A 24,951-nucleotide genomic window follows, 5' to 3' on the forward strand; every position below is an offset into this window, starting at 1 on the left:
GGCAATACAAACTGATTCACCAATTCAAATAGAAAATGGATCGTCACGAACATGCAACTTCACCTTTTCCCCTTGAAATCAGCGAGAGGACACGAATATCTTATGTTAAACAACTCAAATCTGCTCAAACTCTGCCAGAAAGTTAAAATGATTCCATTACCCCCGGCTCATATTTTTAATAAAGTTGACAAAATGGGCTTAAATTCTAATTGGTTGGGATCTGAAGTCATGTGCAAAAAGGTACACCATCTGTCAATGTGATGTTGAGGGACTTGAAGTTAAAAAAAAAAAAAATCACGTGGTTCTTACCATGTCAGGTTAACACAAAGTAGGTCCCAGTTTATGAAAAGCTAATTAAATCCTATGGTTCAGGGGCTTGTAGAACCAACTTCAGCAGGAAAAACGTGATATAATCATTTTTATGTATGATATTATCCACATAGTTGTGGAGGAATTTTGGTCCAGTCTTCTTCGCACCGTTGCTTCAGTTCATTGAAGTTTGCGGCATGTTTTTTTCCACAGCTCTCTTAAGGTCCAACCACAGCATTTCAACCAGGTTTGAGGTCTGGCCTTTGCCTGGACAAGGTGTCCGGGTCCGGTGGCTGCAGAACAAGCCCACAATGCTGTGCATTATGACCAAACATCTCCACTTTGGTCTGGCCGTCCAAAGGACAATGGGCCTCATGCAAGAACATTTTCGTATTTTTATTCTAAAGTTCTCTCACTTTTAACAGTGTCTGACGAACACGCCACGTCAGATTCAACAAACGCTCTTAACTTCGGAAAAAGTGTGTAAACGACCTGCGTAAATGATGAATGCCACCCGTGCGTATTTAAGTCCACGTGCAGGAGAAGAGTAGATTTGCATACTCCACACCCAAAATTATGCATTTGACATATAAACACATATAAACAGGGGCGGAAACCATCTGTAAATTAACTCGTTATCTCGAGAAAACGATCATTGTTTTCTTGAGATCTCAAATTAATTCTCTCGTTATCACGAGAAAACGGAGGAAAATGATCTAGTATATTATATCTAGTACGGATGGAATAAAATGTATGCATCTATGGCCGTTTAGGGCTTCCGTACTTAAATCACTCGTACACAGAACTTAGGAACAAATCTGTGCGTACGAACAGTTGTTGCACGAGGCCCATTGTTCCAGAAGTCTTGTGGTTTGCTCAGATGTAACTTTACAAAGTTAAGCTATGCTTCCATGTTCTTTATCGACAGACCAGCAAACTGCTGCTTTTATAAAGGTGCTCACACTTGATGATTAGCAATTAATAAAGTGCCTTTGATTAGCAGATCCTGGCTGCTACTGAACCTCCTAATTCCTGTGGAAGCAGTAAGGGAGCACTGTCCCCACACACTTCTGTATTTAGGATCTGCTTTTTGTTTAAGAAGTGATAGCGTGCAATTAATATGTCATGTTGTTGATCTAATTTACTTAATGATACATAAGAACATTAGGTTTGAAAGTTCTGAATGTGTAACCGTTTCTGGTTCTTATGTTGTTGTTAGCTTTGTTAATCACAGTGATGATGGAAGAAATGAAGGATATCCAGGTAGACAGCCCAGTTATGGGCTCTCCGATCAGCTGCATGTTGGTGCTGGTGTTCTTTCACCCTCTATTTTTTATTAAATTGTAATCCTGTCTTTTTAGCTAATTTTCTCCATGTAGTATTAATGAACCCAAGGCAAGTCCGTGTCTCAAAAGTACGCTCATCTCTGCAGCCGGTTTAATCTTCAGTGGCAGCTGCCTCGGTTTATAATCCAATAATCTAACAAGGTTCAGAAAAGGGTGTCGAGTCACCATCCCAGCCTGTCAGAATGGATGTTTGGCAGGATGGCCCACAGCAGAGGTTGTTCTACTTCCTCCTAACTTGACAGCGAAATCAAAAGCCACCACCAGACATTTTGTAAATCATTTATTCTTTAATGGAAATATTTACCGACAACTGTTAAATAATAATTCTTGCCACTTCTATAGGCGTGAAGGATCACTGTACAGTAAGCTTTTCACAGTATTTACATCCTCCATCTCCGCTGGGCGCCCAACAGACGAGTACATTTACAAAGCCGAATCCCTTTACATGGCGCTCTGCCGTTCAAGTCGAAGCATTTTGCAAAAATATCAGCGTACAAAGAAAGAGAGAAAGTCTGTTTTCCGAACAGTGTTTTTCTTTTAAAAATTACATTAGTACATTCACACACAAAAATAGTTTAATCTCAAATTAACTGCAATGCAAACTGTTTGAAGCCATGGTTAAACAGGTGGGTGATGCAATGTTATAGAGTCACTCAATAAATAAACTGCGTTCCACGCACGGTGGACAGCGGGCTTCTCTGACAGCCAGCATGGAACAGACACAAAAACACAGAAAGTAGAACTATTGGTCTTCAAGTTAAGAAATACCTTCCGTATTTCACGTATGACTCGTCGCTTTGCTGTTTGCCTTGTCGCACCTGCCTCACTGAAAGCTCCGATTGTTAAAGGTTAGGATTCCCGACAGTGAGCTCACGCCTTATTTTCGTCAAAATAACAATTTGGAGTGACGGCGTCTCATCCGTGCTCCACACCGGCTGGATGTACAGCAGAAATGAAAATGAAATGATTGTCCACTGTGACTTTAAAAATCAATTTGGCCTCTTGCTGTTACATTTCTGAATTAATACAGTACGACATCACCGTTCAGCAAAGCTAAATTCAGCTTTTAAATGTACAATTAGAAATGGTTCCCACATAAATAGTTCCTCAGTGGTGTGAGAACGCGTTCAAGCTTTTAGGACACAGTGGGTAAAAGGTGACCGACAGTGCAAACATGCGCCAACAGAGCTGAGAACCTCAGTCCTGTGTGGAATGTGATTTCAGCTCACCGACTCTACATTTAGCTTAAACTTCTCCGTGGGTGTGAGATCTCACTTTAGAGTGAACTAAATGAGACTCAGGCCACCTTTCCTTTGAACAATCCGTCAGCAGGTGAAGGTGAAAACAGAAATTCATTCGATGCTTATGGAGTGCAAATGCCCGTTTTTGTCCAGGCTGAAAACCTACCAGTGTATCGGGATTGTGCGTTCAAGCAGCGAGTTCACTAATTTGGCCTTTGTCTGAAAAGCCATTAAGCAGACTGCTCCACGAATGCCCAATTTAAATTAGCTGCTGATGATTCTAAAATTAAAAGTGCGATTTCTTTCTTCGTTACAAAGCCACAAATGGCTTTTCTGCTCCCAAATATGTGCCATTACATGAGGAAATCTTTCTGCAAATAACTCTTTAATCACAAAATGTGTTCAGACCCACACAGAGAACTCGAATATGAACCAGCCCCACATTTTAGCCCTCGTAGCTCCTGAGGTTAACGGCTCTGAATGAGAGCCATTAGCATCAGTTAGCCTGCCTGCCTGCACTGACAGGCTGCCCCTCACCTGCTCAATTATTAAGCTCAGTCTGTCACAGACACCAGCAATGCAGGACAAAGGTCGACGCTCACTGGCCCCCCCTTCTGGGCAGGCGGGGGATTAGATATTCTAAAAAAAAAATAATAATAATAATAATAATTTAAAAAAGTGTTTGAGCTGAAATAGAAGACGCATCACTGCTGCTGCATTTAAGTCGAGACACAGGAAAAGCAAGAAAAACTTACGTGCTTTAACCCTTCACCACTTTAACATTACTGTGTGGTGTTCAAACTGTACAAACATGAGCCAAGTGCGCGTCATTAGAGTTAAAAAAACACTCCTCTGCGGTTACAAAAGGCTGCCTGTTCTGCTCAGTTTGATTCGACTGTTTAACACAGGAAAAAAAAAAAAAAAAAAAAAGCCAAAAAACACTTGATCTGCAGCGAGAGACCAACACCTTCCAACAACGATGGCCACACCGACTGACACGGACAGATCTGGAGAAAATGCAGAACGCTCTTTACAGCTCAGGTTCAAGGATTCGTCAGCTGAACAAACTCTTTGGGGAAAGATTCACAGACAGAAATGTCGACTTGTGCTCCATTCAGCGCTCAACCAGCCATGGAACCACCTGTGTTACAGTTTTCTTCCTCCAACCCGAGGTGGACGTTTCCCTGGATGTAAAAAATGACCCCACACAGTTGTTCTCCCTCTCATTTCTTTATATTTTGCTTCCAAGCAGCCAGACTTCCTTGTAAACTTTAAGGTGGTCTTAAGCAATAGTTCTCCGAGCTTTCTGAACATCTTTTAAAGTTGGTCTTTGGACTCTGGCTGGCTTTTTCATTCATTTACGGTCCTTGTACCGAACCATTTTCAGAGGAATGTGTCCCCCCCCCCCCCGTTTGTTTAGCCACTCAACACTAACTTATGACTCATTCAAGAATATCAAACAGTGTCTAAATCGAGGGATGAGTCAGTATTGTGTCTACATAACAGAAGACTAAGCAGAAACAAAGTCACAGTGTGATGGCGCTAAAATAGTATTTTTGCACCACTAAGGTTTCCCAAAGAGCTATTAGCTGAAAACTTAGCAAATGGGAACTCCATCAGTCATGGATTGGCCTCCAAAAAAAAAAAAAAAAAAATGTTCTCAGTCCACAGCAACATACTTCATTCGATCACTTGATTCCCCTCCCGTGCATGTAAACTGCTTCAGTTAAAAGACGGGCAGAACTGTAATCGTAGCTCGACTCAACTGTGAATGTTCCCGTTTGTAAGTGTGAGATCATCTTCAGAGAACGGGACAAAAGGCAGCCCACATCCAAAGAAGAGCTTTGGGACGTCCTTCAAGAAGCCTGGAGAACTATTCCTGAAGACTCCTTAAAGAAAGGACAGAAAGCTGTCTGAGAGGGTTCAGGCTGTGCTGGAGAATAAAGGTGCTCAGACCAAATATTGACTTTCACGCTCGTAAGAATAGTACAAAAATCTGGTTTTACCTTACAGTCGGCATTTCCAACAGGTTTCAATAAATCTCTGCATTTATTTCCCATTTTACTGGCAGAATATAAAGAAATAAAGGAGGTGGTGAAGACCCAGGAAATGACTTATGCAACATCCGATTATGAAACCAAATTAGGCTCCGGATCTGGGATGAGAATGGGAGAGGATTAGAGTGTCGCAGAGAGGAGAATTTGACATCCAAAACAGATGCAACCAGGAGCCGGGGGGGGGGGTCAGACAGAGATGGAAACGAGGGAGAGAGCCGACATACGAGAGCAGGGAGGGGAAGGGTGACAGAGGCTGGGATTTTCCAAATGGAAAGTCAACAGCGCTGTAACCATAAAAGCCATAAAAGTTGGAAAATCAGCTTGTGGACAGACGTGCACACAGAGCCGGCACCACCTCTCCGTCCCTCCTCCGTCAGTAAAGCTTCTCAGTTCGACATCGACACCTGCTCAAACTAAGCCGTCCCTAACCCGAGATGTAAGAACAGAAATAAATACAGAAACGTAGCTACTCTCCATCACTGATTGCTAGAACACAACAAGTGATTCAGCCTAAAGTCATCTGCTGCTCCACACACTCGCCGTCTGTCAGGTCCTTCCTTCGGCGCGCAGAAAGGAAACCTCTGCGGCTCTAACGATGGCAGCAGTTTGCTACGGCAGGAATAACCGGAGGAGCTCAAACTGCGTCCAAAGAGAAGTCTAAGCAAAAAAGTTTCTGATGCAGCTAGTTTATCTGTGGCTCAGAGCAGAAACACAGCAGCTATGAGCTCTTAGCACCGAAGATGGACGAGACGAGAGGTCACACAGATCAGGAAGTGAAGGAGACTGAGAGGGATGGTCTCATTTTACACACACACACACACACACACACACACAACATGTAAGTAAAATGTTCCACTGTCTAACTCTAATGATACCACAGCAGTGAATGATACACGGCGCACAGCAGGCAGCCTGTCAGCATCGAACCCTCTGACCTTCATGACGAGTGCTGTGTGACAGACAGAGACGCGGGTCTTAAGTCAGTGAAATCTACTCCAAACACACACCGATGCGCTCATTCTGGGGAAAGATGGGACATGGATTAAGGACACAGACAAATCTCACAAACACATGCTTTCGTAGTTTTTTGAGCTGGAGTTGTGATGGACGTGGAGGTAAAGTTTGGAGGAATGAAAGAGTAATTGCGCTTGAAGAAGGATGCCTGGTGCACCAGCAGCACCCCGCTAACAGAACAGTCCCCGTCCTTCAGGGAGTCCCAGCGTCTCGCCCGCTGCTGCCTCCCTCCCATCTTCTCTCCACCTTTTTCCGGCCGCCACTCATTCCGGGATCTGCAGGGCCATCAGTGCAGGTTTGGTCTTGAAGTACTGGTTGAAGCGCAGCACAGCGTAGCTGCAGGAAACAGGAGCGACACAGAGAAAGAATTAGACATACAGGTCTTAATTTAAGGAGTTTTTAAAAGAACGCCACCGAGTACTAAACTGAAATGAACCCATACACACTTTGTATTCTTATTAGGGCTGGGCGTTAACTCGTTATTATCGCGTTAATTATTTAACATCGATAAATATTTTATCGCGCATTAAGGTAGGTTTTATTAGTAATTGATTACTAATAAAATAATCGGCGGATCCACCAAACATGGAGAAGGGTACAGAACTTTTACTCGGCCATTTTCATGTTAAAGTTCTTCCAGACGGCGGAGTCGACAGAACCAAAGTCATCTGTAAACACTGCCAAGTTGAATTGTCTTCTCAGCGTAGTAGTTCCAGTCTAAAATATCACTTAAAGGCAAAACACACAACTGATAGCAGCAAGTCATTCAAGGAAACAGACAGTGGAGCGAGGCTTCTACATAAAAACTACAGAAAGATGCTGATGTTAAAAGTGTGTTTGCACAACAAATGTTATGGCACTTTCATTCATATGGCAGCACATTTAAAATAAAACTAAATGCTAAAAGCTATACACTACTTTTGGATTCATTTTTGGATTCTGCGTACAAATGCGATTAATCGTGATTAATCAGGGAAATCATGTGATTAATTAGATTAAACGTTTTAATCGTTGCCCAGGCCTAATTCTTAATCAAATCTAAAATCTCTGAACTCGTTACATTTCATCCTGGAAGTTAAAAGGATCTTGAAGTCATTTCTAAAGAAATGCAGATTCCATAGCGTCACTAACAACTGTAGAAGTTATTGGAAGGTGGAGCCACCATCAGCGCCAGCTGAGAGGAACCTGGTTTAGATGGTCAGGGAAAAAAAGAAACAACACAAAACCACCAAGAAACAGCGATGCACTGAAAGCTGCTGGAACACCGATGTCAGTGTGTCACCATGAAGGGCCGCTGTTAAAGCCGACCACACAGACAGAGAGGCGTTTACTCGCAGACTCAGTTTGTCTGTGCTTGAAGCGGTAAAGCTGAACACTGTTCTAACTCTTAAACACGGTGGTGGTGGTATCATGCTCTGGGGCTGTTTTCATGCCAGAGAAACCGATAGACTGCATATAGTAGGTGCGATAATGAGGAAGGAGGACCTCCTTCGACTCTTCAGCGCAATCTGAAACCATCTGCTGGACACCAGAGGCTTTTCGGCTTCTCTGCCTCTCAAAATCCTCCCCAGAACACCACCAAAAATATGTGGACCGTGCTTATGAGCAATGTTCCCTGTAAGCTGCTCGCACATTCTCAGCGCACAAGAAAATCTATGCAGCGCATAAAATAAAATTCACCATAAACGTATTGATGAATATCTAATACTAGACCTAATCTAATCTAATTAATTAAACCAATAATGCGTTTTTACTTGCGCTATGCAGCCAATCGGAGCATTGATAGTGCAGGCATATGTGCCCTGCCCATACGCGCCGTGCAGGTTAGCTAGCTAACAACAGTGTGCAGCGGAGTTAAGAGACGCCCCTTATCATGGCGAAACGCATGGGCAGCGCCAGAGACACATCCGCTCACCAAGCCAAAGTAAAAAAGAAATGCGGTTCTTTTAGGATGGAACGGCTGTCTGAGTGCAAATAGAAGAACAAGCGGTGAAACTGGGGGAGATTTTTTTTTTTTTTTCCAGTCAGAAAGGTCTACTCTGCAAAACATGCAGGCTGCAAGCATGACTCTCACATATAACACAACATACTACACATCTCATGAACAACAAGATTTGTCTTTTTCATTTTAAGTGGGCCAAATCGCTTATATTAAAACTAATGAAAATAGCTGCTATGATTTGATTCTTTTAATAAGCCATGTAACTTGCTATGATCCAAGGTTTTGAACAGGTGTGATACAGGTGTGTGGCCACAGCGTGCCCACCTGATGTTGCTCACAGTGGTCCTCAGTATGCTCAGGGAGCCCAGACACATGAAAAATTAGAGGGAACATTGCTTATGAGCCAGGTCCTTTTCAGGAAACCGACCAAATCAATTCAGTTTGACAAATGTTGCAAAGAAGAGCGGTCGAATAACCTGAATTCCGTCAGAATCTTGTGGATTGGCAACCAAAAAGCATCTAAAATAACATTCAATCAAAATGTAAAGAACGGTTCAAATATAAGTCAGAAAATTCCAGCTTTGACATGAAATTCAGCTTTATGGAAACTTTTGACAAACTAGAACACAGATTTTCCTCTAATGGAATTATGGTTGCAACATTTGTCGGACAAAACAAGGAAAAAACAAAAAAAAAAAAAAACAGCTGTTTATCCGGAAGGTAAACCTCGACATGGAGCTTAGCATAGCTCTTAGCATAGCTTCTCTTAGACAACTTTACCAACTTGTGGTTATACAACATTTTTTCCTTTATCGATAATTTGATCCTGCAACGGTGCAAAATTTCTCTCTCTGCAGTCCATGAAACTCTCTCTGTCAACAACAAGAGGAGACAACCTGGACTCCATGTGGCTCCCTGTGTGAGGCAGGGTGTATTAAGTGGGAGGAAGCTCATAAAAGAAACGCGAGCCATGTTGCTTTTGGGTTATTACTTCCAATCTGCCACAATGCTCTTCTTCTCCCCTGCTGACGGATCTTTTTCAGAGACATGCTTTCACCTTTTACTTTGCGTAACATCCGACACAGGTGGGGGTGAGGGTTAAAGGGTTGCCACACGCACGCACATAAAGAAACACACCGCTATCACTCGACACGCACAACAAAAACTTACCCGAGGAAGTCGAAGTCGATGGAGGAGTATTTGGCTTGGATGAGCGCCCAGAAGCCCCAAAAGAAGTGAGAAGCCTTCAGAGGGACACAGATGTCAGATGTGATATCGCAACATGAGACACCGGGTGTGTGTGTGTGTGTGTCAGAGATGTAAGAGATGTGTATGTGTTTGCAGATAATTCTCCTCTCACCAGAGCAAACTTGTTGACCTGCACGTAGAGCGTCTCCAGCTCCTGCGGGCTGACCTCCTCGGTTTTCTTGGTGAAGAGTTTGTATGCCTGCAGGTACTCCTTCAGCCAGTCCATCTGCATCTCCCGACCCGGTAACAGTCCATAGTCCAGCTCGGCCATGCCTGATCACACAAAAAGGGACACGCGGTTGGATAATAATCCATGCTGCGGAAACATCACATCACCACAAAGTCACACTGCAAACCTGCAAATTCGTTGAAGTGGTTGCCGATGTCGAAGGCCTGGTAGTTGTAACTGGAGTACTCGTAGTCTATGAAGCGAACGTGACCTGAGAGACAAAAAGAACATGCATCACACGGGTGGCACGTTTTATTTAGCCAACATAAAAGTATAGAACCGATAGGGCTGGGCGAGTTAACGCGATAATAACGAGTTAACTCGTTAATTATTTAACGCAGATAAATATTTTATTTTATTGCGCATTAACGCAGGTTTTATTATTTATTTTATTATTGTTAAAGTCTGTTGCTCGCAGGCTTTTATTTTGTAAAAGTCTGTTGCTCACAGGCTTTTATTTTGTAAAAGTCTGCTGCTGTCTGCTGTGGAACAGGAAAAGAAAGTAGTCGGCGGATCCACCCATGGAGAAGGGTACGGAACTTTTACTCGGCCATTTTCATTTTAAAGTTCTTCCAGACGGCGGAGTCGACAGAACCAAAGTCATCTGTAAACACAGCCAAGTTGAATTGTCTTCTCAGCGTAGTAGTTCCAGTCTAAAATATCACTTAAAGGCAAAACACACAACTGATAGCAGCAAGTCATTCAAGGAAACAGACAGTGGAGCGAGGCTTCTACATAAAAACTACAGAAAGATGCTGATGTTAAAAGTGTGTTTGCACAACAAATGTTATGGCACTTTCATTCATATGGCAGCACATTTAAAATAAAGCTAAATGCTAAAAGCTATACACTACTTTTGGATTCATTTTTGGATTCTGCGTACAAATGTGATTAATCGTGATTAATCAGGGAAATTATGTGATTAATTAGATTAAAAATTGTAATAGTTGCCCAGCCTTAAGAACCTATTAAGAGATCAGGACAGCAGCAAAACACCAACTTCTGTGTTCTGATTAAAAAAAATGACCATTTTTGTCAAAAGGAATCTGGTGGCTTTAAAGCTCCATGCTGGAAAAGGCTTTCTGATGGCATTTTTTTTGGGTGGTTAAAGTGGGTTTCTCTGCTGTTCCAGCGCAGAGTAGAACGCCGTTCAGCCTCTGCAGCTTCAGGCCTCGACGCGCCCACAACAAGAGCTGCCTGGAGGACAGAACTCTCCGGCACAGAAAGCAGCAGTAGTCTGTTCGTTACTAATTAAGTGAAACCGGAAGACTGTTTGCACTAATTCCGGTCATTATTAGTTCAGTTTTTAGCATCGACTGGAGTCGTTGCTCAGTTAGGCCCATTTTAATGTGTTTAGCCTCATAAAAACATGCATTTTAGTTTTACCCTATTCCCTGATAGGGGACATTTTTGTCCACTTGGGGTGTACTTTCTCCTCTAATTTCACACTGGAAATAGTGATACTCATCATGTTTGGTCCAGTTGTGCATTTTTTACTATTTTTTCAAATTTCAAACACACATCATATACAATGCAAATTTTTCATTGTGTAGAAAAAAAAAACTCCTTAATTTCTGAAAAGGGACATTTTTCTCCCCTTTTAAAATTACCTAAAAACATCATATATTAATATTTTTTTCCATAAATCTTTTATTCCACTTCAGTTCATAACTACCTAGTTTTCAATAAAAATAAAAAAATATATATATATATATCAAAAATATAAAAAAAAAAATTAACCCTTTAGATGCCAGCACAAAAAAAATATTAACATGATGTTTTTAGGTCGTTTTAAAAGGGGACAAAAATGTCCCTTTTCAGAAATTAAGTTGTGTTTTAAATCAGGTATGAGGCTTAAATTGACATATGGATTGTTTTGCACATGTATGCTTTTATTCAGAATTTTAAACTTCATGCAAATCATTGAAAAAAGTCACTGACAATGAACGTCTGAAAGTACCATCCCTGTCAAAAAAAAAATCCAGAGGATGGGAGAATAGTGGCGCATGAGGACGGATCGTTCTGAGGCCGCCTACCCTCTTTGCTGTTGTGGATGATGTTCTTGCAGAGCAGGTCGTTGTGGCAGAGCACCACAGGGGATCCCAGCGTGGAAAGATGCTCCTTCATCCACACCATCTCCTGCTCCAGCACCGCCTTGCTGGGAACCTCCTGCTGGATTCTGGGGAGGGAAGGCGAGAAGGAAAAAGGTCAGCTTTTCCCCCACTGCTGTGAGGACAACGGAAGGCGTCTGAAAACACGACCCCAGCTCCGCATGCAGAGTAAGGGAGTGACAGGAACAGTTTCGCTCGCTGTTATCAACCAAAAATAAGCCGCCTTTCTTTGTTTTGGAATCAAAAGCCAGGTGAAAACAACATGTGCAGGCAGCACACGGGCTCAGTGGGGCTCCGGACAGCTGGCCCCTGGGATCGCACTTAATGAGAAGCAAGTCCTCAGTTGACACTTATAATGCTGCTGAGTCACTATAAACACGCTGCTGAAGCAGCTCCTGAAAAGAGTTTGAGATCAGATTATAATGGTTTGATTTGTCGTCCACCTGCTGCACCTTTACTAAAGTCTCGGCCAGCCTGCTGAACATCCCCACAGCCAACGAATGATTGGCTCAGGGCAAATATCTTGAGACTCGGGATCTTACAATCACTGAGCATGTTGGTAACCTCGGAGTGTTGATAGACTCAGATCTGACTTTCAGCAGCCACATAAATGTTTTCATTTTATGTAAAGCACTTTGAATTGTTTGTACATGAAATGGCCATGACTTGTGGAGTCCCCCAGGGGTCAACTCTTGGACCTCTTCTGTTTAACTTGTATATGCTCCCTTTGGGTCAGATATTGCAGAACTTTAACATCAACTATCACAGTTATGCAGACGATACACAACTTTATGTGTCTCTGTCACCATGACGACTGCAGCCCAGCAGACGTACTGTGTCAGTGTCTGGAGGAAGTAAAAACCTGGATGAGAGAGAATTTTCTACAATTAAATGAAGACAAAACTGAGATCATTCTGTTTGGGAGCAAAGAGAAGAGGGTCAGCGTTGGTAGATATCTTGAGACTCGGGCCCTTACAATCACTGACCAAGTAGGTAACCTCGGAGTGTTGATAGACTCAGATCTGACTTTCAGCAGCCACATCAATGCTGTCACCAAGGCAGCTTTTTACCATCTCAGAAAAATCAACAGAATTAAAGGTTTCCTCTCCCAAACAGACCAGGAGAAACTCATCCATGCATTCATCTCCAGTAGACTCGATTACTGTAACGCTCTTTTAACTGGACTTCCCACAAAGAGCATTAAACATCTGCAGCTCATCCAGAACGCTGCTGCTGGAGTTTTAACCCGGACTAAGAGATCTGAACACATCACAGCAGCTTTAAAATCTTTACTCTGGCTTCCAGTCAGTCACAGAATAGACATTAGACAATAACATTTTTAAATCCAGGTTAAAAACATTTCTTTCTCATGTGTCTATGCATGAAATCTGCACGATATCTTTGAATTTATCTGGAGTGTTGCTTGTTTTTAAATTCATTTAGATTTCATTTAAATTATTTCATCCGTTTCTCTTTATATTCTTTTATGTATTTGTAATGCTTCTTCCACTCCCTGCTGCAATGCTTTTATTTTATGTAAAGCACTTTGAATTGTTTTGTACATGAAATGTGCTATACAAATAAATTTGAAAAAAATAAATAAATCACTCCCTTTGACCCAATCAGAAGCAAACTGCCTTGAAAGTGACATTAATGGGAGGTGGACAAAGAGTTACGCCCCTGAGTTAATGCCTCAGCCAACCAACTCCTGGGTGCTGAGACCCCTGTGCTCACTGTAATGGGTTTATGGAGTTTAATCCACAGTCAGCCCGACAGGCTGGATCACCTACACACACACACACTGGACACACCCTTTCCTTGGAGATTTCTCCCCGGCTCACTGCTTCTCCCAGTCAGCATCAGCTGATCTACCACCTTTGTTCTGTAATGGAAAGTTACTGAGATAATTCCAGATCATTCCTGTTATAAATACTAGAACATTACACAGATATTACACAAACAGGACGCCTACTGCGTTACTGAAGATGGAGTAAAGTGAGCTGACAGAGCTAAGCAAACATCTGCTGCCCCACTGCATGCCTCAGACTCTCTAATCCGGCCGGCTTTTATAGTTACGGTTACACAAGACACAGGTAGGACTTAATCTGATAGCGTCGCTGCAGAGGTATCCGCTTTGACTGGGCTACAGGGCAGTGTGTGAAAGGGCCCGCATTAGTCAGCTCAACAGGTTTAATGCCAAAATACAAACTGGATCATTCTCAGCTTTTAACCGTCACCCTTCCTTTTTCCCAGTCAAGAGTCTGGACACACCCACCCATTCATTTAGAGTGAGTTGATGTGTCCAAACTTTGCACATTTACATAAAATCTCACTTCCAAGACTAAACATTTTAACTGGCCGTCAAACAGTTAAACTCCTTTAGCGGAACAGGGTTAATAATCCTGTTTGCGTCAACGCCAACGTTACATCCGACTACGCAACTGCCGTATCTGTTCCCATCCAAAGTCTGAATGATATCCTTATCCCTTCACATACAGGAAATGGCTCAGGTTTCCACCATAATCTAAATGCTGCTCACTGTGCTCGGTGTATCAGAAGTGGAAAGGGAGACATAGATTATGCAAAGTTGTGACACTTTCTCTCCGTTTCTCACTACAAAGTTCATCCAGATTTTAAAAGCACATAATCAGCTATGATCCAGGTTAAAGTCTCCGTACCACAGCCAGGAGCTGCGGTTTCTACACGAGTTCTAACTATTGTTAGATCGATTCTTTCATTGGAAGCTCAAGAACAAGCCGGAGGAATCTCAAGTTAAATAAAGCGTTTATTGGTGGTCACACGTCAAGCATTTCAGCGCTGGGCTCAGTGGAACAGAGCTCCGCAGGAAATCCGTCAGACTGGGCCTCGATTTCCGGGTATCATTTGTATTTATAGCCTCATTGTTTCACATAGGTTGGACTCGCACTCGACCGAGTATGATTGGACAGGAGTAGGTTCAACATGCTTCGTCATATTCTCTGGATCAGCCAAACAATGTGTGTGTGTGTGAGACTCTTGCACCTGCTTTCCCAGGCTAATTGTTTTGTCTCACTGTGCCTGGATCACTTAAGGTCATATCGTGTGCATCGTGGAAAAGTACAGAGACTATTTCATTCATAATGTCCAAGAACAAAGCCAATTTTAACACTATCAAAACAGAAATGGACTATTCGTGCTTTTTTTTTTTAAATTTGTATTTTTTACCCCCGTTACATCTGTAACTTACAAACAAACCCAAACTGCCTCTTCACTACGGACCAATCAGACGGCTCTTCGCGAAGCGTCTGCATCATTGTCACAACCAACAGAAGCACCGATGACGAGAAGAGGAAAGAGCTCACCTGACGTTGGAGGCTTGCTCAGTGAACTCTGTGGCTACAAGGGAGAAGTACTTCTGCATCTTGAGCCACAGGTTGGGTTTGGGGATGCAGCCATTGTGTGCGTGGATGGCGTGGATCCGAGCCATTTCCCTGGCTATCAATCTGAAAGCAGAGAGAATGAACACGTTATGATCAACAGGAAAATTTAATGACTAGACTATTTCATTGTCCAACTATAAGGAGTCCCTACATTATGATCCAGAGGCAGTGAGTCCTGCTTTTATCAAAGTTTTAAGGCAAGGCAAGTTTATCTGTACAGCACAATTCAACTACAAGGCGATTCAAAGTGCTTTACAGATACATTAAAACAGTAGAAATAAAAAGCATGACTTAAATTTTAAACGAAAAAGAAAGAAATAAGAACAATAGATCAAATCAGGAGTTAAAATGTGATTAAGTTTTGAAACTCAAGCTTCAGATTTATTCAGATGCAGCTGAAAATAGGTGTGTCTTCAGCCTGGACTTAAACACACTGAGTGTTTCAGCTGATCTGAGGCTTTCTGGGAGTTTGTTCCAGACATGTGGAGCATAGAAGCTGAATGCAGCTCCTCCATGTCTGGTTCTGACTCTGGGAACTGATAAAAGACCGGATCCAGATGACCTGAGGGGTCTGGAAGGTTCATACTGGGTCAGGAGGTCACTGATGTGTTCTGGTCCTGGACCATTCAGAGCTTTATAGAGCAGCATCAGAACTTTAAGGAGGAATTTTTTGTAGAAAATACCTTGTATGTTGTGCCATCTGTATTTAAATCCTCCTATCTAACATGCTGCCTGTGTGTATAATACACTACAGAGGCTCAGAGGAACACCCGAGCATTCCCCACTAGTGACCAAAGTCTGTAGAAGCCCCTGAAAAGTCCTGGGACTCCGTTTCATGCTGACCTGAGTAAGGTAGGATCCCTGACGTCCTGCGGCCCGAGAGCGTCTCCCTGCATGAACTCGTAGCAGATGCCATTTTGAAAGGTGCAGTAGAGGCGGGGAGCGCAGCCGTTGGCATGCAGCACCTGGAGGAATAGCAGAGGAATGAGGAAGAATTCTGAAGAACCACTTCTTAACTGATCTGAGCTCACCAACACTACCTGAAAGCTTTTCAGCTCGTTGTCTCTGTCCACGATGAGCTCCGTCTTGTTCCCGTACACTCGGACCAGGACCACATCCTCGGGACTGTCGTCCGTATAGCAGCCCACGAGCTTGTTGGTGGTTCCGTCGGTGAAGAGCTGGAAGAGGGAGAACGGAAGTCAGAAAACCTCTCAGAACAAGCGCGAGTGCTTCTCTGGGCTTTTCACTGAGCCGTTAGCCGTCCTCGGATTTGTAACAACACTGCAGACGCCACACAGCTTCGACCTGCATCAGATAAGCGAGTCATAGAGCAGTATTCCTAATCATCATCAGAAGGCCTTCAGCCCACAGATCAGCATCAAATCAGACAGATTTTCTGACACTGCGATAGATGCGTGTACAGGACTGGTTGGTACAAGGTCAGATACAATGCAGCTAGCTTATTTCTTACTTTAACTCCAAAGTAGCTAAACTTTTGTCCCAGCGCAGACACATCATCCACACGGCTGTGTGAGGCTACCATTTGTGAGCAATAATCTAGGTCACACAAATGTTTTTAACAATCGGTTCAGTTTTGCAATTGCATCGTGTTAGTTAGGGCTGAACGATATATCGTTATCGTATCAATATCTAGATATGAACATTCAAGATATTAATACTGCAAATTCAAGGATATAGATTTCCCTCGCATGTGCAGCTCAGGCAGTCGCAAACATCATTTTTACGCTTGCCCTTATGTAGAGCTGAAGCCAGCCAATGACAAACATCCGAGGGAGGGAGCGAGGGAGACGGAGACACACAAACTACATTCACAGCGGGGAAATTAAAAAGAGAAACATGAGGCCGGTGCAGAATCTGCGCATTCGACGGATTTAGTGGCAAAAAATAAGTCATTCTCCATTATTTGGAGGTGTTTTGGATTCAGAAAAGAGGATGTGAACCAGAGCGAGGTGTTGTGCAGGTCGTGCTTGGCAAAAATTGCGATGAGGTAAGGCAGCACAACAAACATGTTCCACCACCTGAAACAACACCACCGCGGAGACTTCTCAGTCATCCAAAGTGAAGCCCAAGCAAAGTTTGATTGCTGATGCGTTCAGCAGCGTTACAAAGACATTACAGATGCTGTAACATACCACATGCAAAAGACATGGTGCCCGTGTACACGTCACAAAAGAGGGCTTTCAGAAAATGGTTTCGGACGCTGGACAAACGTTACAAAATACCATCCCGAACATATTTCAATCGAATGGCCATTCCAAAAATCTATAACGAATGTAAAATGAATTTTGAATCCGAACTCCGTGAAATTTAACATTTTGCCACAACCACGGACCTGTGGTCGAGCCGGACGACTGAACCTTACATCAGTTTAACGCTCCATTTTATAACAACAAACTTCCAACTCAAGACCCGATGAATGCAGACGTCCTTCTTTTGTGTTATGTTTTTTATTTTTCAGAAAAATGCTTAGTTTTCACTGAACTCAGTCATATCGTATCGATAGAGATATCTGGCATGAATATCGAGATATGAAATTTTGTCCATATCGTTCAGCCCTAGCTGAGGTCAAAGGGGAGGTTTGCCTGTGGGGAAGAAAAAGGACGTTCAGCAGCTAACCATCTCACCATTCCTTTCAGTCGGACCATTTGAACACAGCTGAGAGGACATGTTTGCGTCTCATGATGAAGCATTACATCTTCGTGTTTGATTTACTATGATTTTTCCGTCCTGCTTGGTACTGTATGTGCACACCTTTTTCAAACCTGCAGTTGTTTACTGCTTCTCTACGGAAGTCGGGGACAGTTTCAGAGCAGTTTTATACTGTGGGTGGGCGGGAAAAAAAAAAAAAATCAATTCATGTACATGTCGCGATTTTAAAAATAAATGTTTCTCCCCTGAATCGATTATATTACGTCATATCTGAGTCCAGAAAAACTTCATTAATTCATTACATTAAGTTATGTTAAGACTAGCCCACATTTGTGCGGTGTGGACATTTCAAATAATTTTGTAACTGTAAACTTTAAAAGATGCTGTACATGTTAAGGACCTCTTTTTGTCTCGGTTGAAATAAATATCAGCTGCTGGACTGACATACACAGACTGATGTGCATTGTTTATGGGAACGACATTCATTCTAGAAGTGTATGATTCAACTTGTTTGTTTTTTAAGGAGGAAGAAAATTGAAATTACTGATTATATCAAAGCACAATACTTGTAGAATCGCAATTATCAAATCGAATCATGACCAAAGCATATCGTCCCACCACTATTTTATACTGTGGGTTTTAGGGCAGAAGTTTTTGTGTCAAGAGGTCCAAAACCCACCTAAAGCGCACACTGGCTCCAAGATGGCTCCTCTGTATGAGGAGGTCATTATTCACACATTACTTTTATAGCCAACATGTGACCAGGATGGCAGTTAAGAATTTACTGACTGTGTGTAGATCCAGTGTTTGCACACCACAGATGATTAACAAAATATCAAAATAAATGTGGTTATAGGTGGAACATGACATAATGGAAGCTGTTATATCCCAAAAAAAAAAAAAAAAAGATAGAAAGAAAGAAATCAAGAGTCATCAGGAAGCTGTAGCAAGACCTTAAACATCTGAGTGACGGCGTCAGTCCAGAGGAAAGTGGTGGGCTGGTCCGTCCCCCTGCTGCAAACACAATAACAACACACACGCTGCCGGCTTTCACTCGGCCCAGACGCTCACTCACGCATATCTGACATTCCGCACGTGGCTGACCACAAAGATGGGCGCGCAGGCATCCCTGTTATGAACGTACATACACAAGCATCCGTGCCTTTCCGACCACATGACTGATCCCTTCTGCCCACCACACAATACGCCACTAAGACCAGCGATCAATACGTCAACCCGCGGCGATAAGCTTGGACTCAGACAGAGGTAAATGTTCGGCCGTATAGCGCTCGCATGGGAAAAGGATGGTGGCGCTGTTCTAACCCCACTCGCTGGTCCTCTGGGAGGTCGGACCGCAGGTCTAAGAGGGGACAGCTGCTCTGCTGCTCCAGAGCATCCTCCGCAACAGCAAAGTTTTGGTTTTTTTTGTCTCGCCCTTTCCTCACGCTGGTATCGGCTCTGAGCCGGTCCGTGGCGTGCATCTGGAGCTCTGTTAACTCCGTCACTTCCTCGGCTGCAGCTCTGAGCGAGTGGGTGGTCTATCAGATCCTGAGAAAATTAGCAAGCAGGATGTAAACACACGGCTGCAGCAGCTGGGAGAGAGTAAGAGCGGTGACCTGGCTGGGAGACATGAGTCACTGCATTTTTTATTTATTTATGTATTTTTAAACCCAGAAAGCAGACGTTTCTTATTTCTACTGATAAGCTGCTCTCAAAAAGAGCGCTTCATACTACAAAGAATCCACTGTGAGTTTCACAGAAGCTGCAACTCAGAACAGGGCTGGATACAACAAGGCCCCTTTCAGACATGAGATATGTAACACCAATGGCTTCATAAATCATTCAGTCACTGGTCACTTTTCCGTCCATCTTCCTCACCCTTCAGCCGGACATTACGGTGAAAGTGACGGAAAGAACCACAGGGCCCAGATGATATTTTCCAATAACATTAGTTGGGACATGTAGTGGCTATTCGTCCTCTTGTGTCAATAATCAAAACTAAAAAAAAAATGTCAAAACCTTAATAAACTAAATTAAATCAAACGGCCATTGAGACACATAGGGAGTGAATTTACGCAGGTAAATTGAGTCAATTGTCCAGGCAAAAAATTTGGTTTCTTTAGGTTTATTTCTCCAAACACAAGCAAACAAACAAAGAACAATGGCCTTTGCCGCCTCTCTTGCCCTGGTTTAAAACCTATTTGCCCTCCCAGGTGCCTGCTCACCTAAATAAACTCTCCCAGTGAGCCCCAGCTAACCCATGCTTTCAAAATAAAAGCATAATTAAATATCCAAATTAACTCAAACAATACTAAATATCATACACAACCAAAAAAAGGTTTATTCCTCAAACTAAACCCCCAAAAGATAACTAAATAATAAGTGAGCCAAATATACAAAATAACAAAAAAGCTCCTACAGGACACAAAGAGTGGTATAATAAAAGACTTTATAGATTTACAGTTTTCTCCTACCACACTGTGGTTGTGTAAAACACAGAAGTGATGGGTGGAAGCAGCCAACATTACTTTTCTCCACGTTTAAGCTTCCTGAATGATCATACTCATGAGGGTTTAACTGCACCACAGAACAGTGTGGCTCTTAGCAACTGCAGAAAGACATCACTGATTTTTTTTTTTTTCCTTAAGACACAGTCTCCACAATCACCACTGTTTGCTAGATGAGAGGCAGCAGCACCTCACAAAATCCTGCCACTCCACCTAAACATACAGTTTTCTCAAAAAAATTTAGTCAAACAAAATGGTGGCGAGCAGGTTCTCTCCGGCTTCATCCCGCAGGCTCTCCCATGCGTAACATTTTAGAACGTGCTGGGGACAAGCTGGGTAAATGATCATCACACCGCTGGAGTCTACATATAAACATGTGCCAAAAGCTAAGGACGAAGAAAATCTATGCAATACCGCCACTGTAAGATTCTGGAGAAGCATCGCCTCTTGAGTTTTAAGAAGCTTAAAACCCATTTTCAAATAGGCTATGTGCGATCTTTAAAATATTAAGTGACTTAGCCCCCTCCTCCACTGTGTCACTTTATGAACTTTTTGCTCAAAAGAATCCCTAAAATCCACAAGAAGAATCCACTGAAAGACACTCGGAACTGTAACCACTAAATATCTATTGGTTCTTTGTCCGTTTTAATTTGAATAACATGGGAATGCATGTGGGCGTATGTCTATATGTGGAAAGGCACCATCATTGTTGAAATTGTTGCAACAAGTGCTTTCATCCAGGCGATGGCTGTGTTCGAAACCGCATACTTCCATACTCATCGATCAGACAGTATGCAGAGCGTTTACCCACAATGCATTTCACTCCTGCCCTGGCTGAAATCAGCCGGCCTGAAGCTGATTTCTCTTAAGCTCTAAACTCTGTAAACTTTAGCAACATTTGAAACATTTTCAGACGAGAAAGTAGTTGTTTAGATCCCCAACGTGTTGAAAATCTGACAAAATACCGGCTGTTTACAATTTTGTTCCCACGAATTCGGCGCTACTAAAGCTAGCCGCAGTGAGCAACGCACTTCCGGTTATTTTCACAAAATAAAATACCCGTTGCCTTTTATCATAGGGAAAGCCATTACCATACAATTGGTGCTTTTGTTTTGAAAACAGGAAGTGAACCTACCCTCGTTGTAGCTAGCTTGAAACTGCCGTTTTGACAGGAAATGACGATCGGCGACGTCACGTTATGTTGCATCTTGGGTAGTTTGAGTACGAGTAGTAACCTCATGATGCATACCCAACATTTAGGAGAATCTAGTATGCATTCGGGGAAAAAAGTCAGTAGGAGTAGTAGGAGAAGTGTGCGGTTTCGAACACAGCCCATATCTTCTTTAGGGAATGCCTCGCATATTTCAGCAAGACAATGCTAACAATGCTGTAGTCCATCTACTACAACTGCATGAAATGATAAAAATGTCTCAGGTTCGACATTTCAAATCGTTTCCCCTGTGTTCAGCTGTGCATAAAATGTTGGTTTGTGAAATTCGCAAGTCATTACATTTCGTGTTTAAATTTACATTTTACACAGCATCCCAACATTTTTGGAATCGGGGGCTGTGCCTCTCTCATTGGAAGGAGTAGACTCAGATGTGCTCTGCTCGCCTCCTGAAGGGATAGCAGGGGAAACAACCCTTCAGCGGGCCATCTTATTTATTCATGCACAGATAAATAAATAAATAATTTCTTCAAAGTGTGTGCAGATGACACAAGGCTCACAATTTACTCTGACGCTTTAGTGAAGTGTATAGAGAGCCAGCACAAAGAGCGGCCTTTTTCCTCTCCGAAGCATTTAGTGCGCCGCACCTGCTTCAAAGAATTTAAATATTCAAATTTCCCTAAAGCAATAGCTCCCATGAGAAACTTGATTAAAGCACAAATGACACATCTTCCTTGACGGTGGGTGAGACAGCGAAATATGACCCGATTTTCACCAACGTGAACTGTCCTCCATGCTGTGTAAATGAACACTGGACTCTTATGTGCTGACATGACTGCAGGGACTGTCTACAAAGTACAATAGCAGAAACAGAAGCAGCCTCTTCCATCTCTCCATACTACGGAAGCCCAGAGCGGACGTGGTACATATAAACTGTTTTTTGATGGTTTTCTCGAGATAATTATGTCATTATCATTATCGTTTACACCTAAGTGATCCTGTTGGTATAGTCAACTTCATCAGTGACCAGATGAGGGGACCAGGCTGTCTCCATGGTTACCGAATGATGCACGAGAGGTGCCGTTAGCGTTTTCTCGAGATAGAAATAGAAAAATACTTTATTTATCCCCCAATGGGGGAAATTCAAATATATCTATATAAATATATATAGGTAACGAGTTATTTATCTAAATGCTCGTCACACCAGCGGGATTTGCTTTGTGCATTTTCACAGCAGAACTGTTACACAAACGCTCCACATTCCATGTTTGATTCATAGGCTACTTTATTCAGTTTTCAATGAAAGGGGGGTAAAAATGGGTAAAAAAAAAACTTTGCCAGAAATACATATAAACACATATAAAAAGGGGCAGACTGGGGAGAAAAAGTGGCCTCGAAAACCAACGGTAAATTAACTCGTTATCTCGAGAAAACCATCAGAAAAACGTTTATACGTACTATACAAACATACTTAACTGTGAAGCTGTTAACCGACTAATACTAGTTGTAAACTGCACCACATTTGAGCTTTAAACTTGCATAAATTCATGGATACAAAAAAAAAAAAAAAAAAAAAAAAAAAAAAAACAGCCCTGGTCTCAGTATTATTTACATAAAGCCACACTGGCTTACAAAAGCTTTACATGGGGAGCAGAGAGGCATTACTAAGAAACAAGACTGTCTGGAGACGGTGCGTTTTCCTTATCTCAAAGTCTAAATTGACCCTTTGCACGTACACGTCCTCACGCAGGGCTGCGTTCCACTCCGAGGAGGTCCAGCTGTTTCACCGTGACGAGTTTACTGGGCCACTGAAGGGACACCACTACTGTCATCAGTTCCACCTGTGCTTTACCTTGGCTTCACGGCTGAAAACCAGCTGTCCACTGACAGCACAGCGTGACTTCGCCTTCGTGCTTTAGTTGGTCCCTTTGTGTTGTGTCACAAACACAGCTGACTGTAACTGAAGTACGTCTACTTTACTGTCATTTTCTCTTTTTTACTGCTTTTCACTAGGAGAATAGATACATACTGCGTATGTGTGTGTGTGAGATCTGCCTTTTTGCTGAATGTATGGAAGAGCTATATGGCTGATATATGTGCAATGTTGTGTATTATGTGTTTTATGCTCCTAAAATCTGGAACAGTCTTCCAGAAGATGTGAGACAGGCCTCAACTCTGACAATGTTTAAATCCAGGCTGAAAACAGTTCTATTTAGCTGTGCATATGACACCTGAAAGTATTTTATCTGCACTCTTCACTTTTAAATTAATCAATTAATGATTTTTTTTTTTATGGGTTTTTTAATTTTAAATTTTCATTATTATTATTATTATTTTTATTATTATTATTATATTTTTTTTAATGATTTTATTGCCTTCTTGTGTAGCTGTGAAGCACTTTGAATTGCCTTGTGTATGAGTTGTGCTCTATAAATAAAATGCCTTGCCTATATTGCCTTGTGTATTTTTATTGATATATTGATATATGTTTGCTACCAGACACCTTAATTTCCTTCGGGATTAATAAATGATACTCTACTCTACTCTCTACTATTTGATCACCTTTGCTTGATTAGTTGACACTGAATTGTTTTGGTTTTTTTGCTAACTAGACTTCGAGTACATGTGGAATCCTCCTCAATAAATAAAGGAGAGATTCTGACGAATCGTTTTAATGTATCGTAAAATAAATTTAAGTAGCCAATAGGTCGTATTTCCACGGCCCTCCTTCGGCCTGGGTGGTGGTGCCTGGGGATGCTACAGAGCTGTCACTCTTAGCATAGCCTAGCATACTACGTGCAGCTAGCTTTGCAGCTAACGTTACCTTGGTCTTGACACTGCTGCTGTCCCACGCCGGTCTCAGCTCTTTAATGAGCTCCATTGCGCCTTCCGTCACGTTGTGTTCCTCCACGAAAATAGGAATTTTTCTAATTACCGGCGACCCGACAGGCACATGTATCTGCGTTTCCATCTTGCTGCAGTTTTTCACTGAAACGTTAATCTCCGAGCTTTTCAAAGATATTTCTACAAACTGAAAGCATACAAGGTTTGGTCGCTTTCTTTTTTTTTTTTTTTTAGGTAGCCAGACGCTAGTGAGTTTTGCGATATTTCGCCAGAAAGCCGCAGGAGTAACGCTGAACTGAAAGCAGAGAGAATGTATGGCCAAAATGCCGGGTGTGGATGCTGGTTGCCGGTTTTCTTGGGAGCAGTCGGTCAACTGTACCATTTCCTCCAACATGGCTCCGCCCACCTGGGATCATCCGATTGTACCGCCGATTGAGACGCACAGCACTCGGGTACGCCCATTGTTTCCGAGTGTGCCCGAGTGGACCCGGTTTCCACCGAATGTCATGACAGAATAGAAAAATACTTTATTTATCCCCCAATGGGGGAAATTCAAATTAGTCAAGCAGTTAAAAAATAAATAAATAAATAAATAAATAAATAAAATTATTAATATTTACAATGATTGTATATTAACAACAACAATAATAAATACCAATTCTAATAAAAATACTACTACTAACTAATAATAATAATAAATGACTAAATATATATATATTTTTTTTAATTAAAAAAAAATTAAAAATCAAAAAAATAAATCAATCAATTTGAGAAGAACTAAGCAGTCACTGTTAAAAAGCCTTATGGCTTAGGACCGTCTGAACCTCTCAGTCCTGCAGCGCAGAG

The 24,951-nt window shown here is 42.2% G+C and overlaps 1 protein-coding gene across 1 annotated transcript; it reads right to left on the reverse strand.

Moving 5' to 3' along the window:
* Positions 1-1,943: 1,943 nt before the first annotated feature.
* Positions 1,944-24,485, reverse strand: etnk2 (ethanolamine kinase 2). The gene is made up of 9 exons (XM_075460135.1): positions 24,086-24,485; positions 15,957-16,094; positions 15,760-15,881; positions 14,839-14,979; positions 11,423-11,565; positions 9,514-9,597; positions 9,270-9,430; positions 9,080-9,153; positions 1,944-6,303 (listed from the first exon to the last, which is right to left on the reverse strand). The coding sequence occupies exons 1-9, from the start codon at positions 24,230-24,232 to the stop codon at positions 6,231-6,233; spliced, it is 1,083 nt and encodes a 360-aa protein (XP_075316250.1). The 5' UTR covers positions 24,233-24,485; the 3' UTR covers positions 1,944-6,230.
* Between the last annotated feature and the right edge of the window lie 466 nt (positions 24,486-24,951).

This window comes from Odontesthes bonariensis, chromosome 3 (assembly GCF_027942865.1).
Source record: "Odontesthes bonariensis isolate fOdoBon6 chromosome 3, fOdoBon6.hap1, whole genome shotgun sequence".
NCBI lineage: Eukaryota > Metazoa > Chordata > Actinopteri > Atheriniformes > Atherinopsidae > Odontesthes > Odontesthes bonariensis.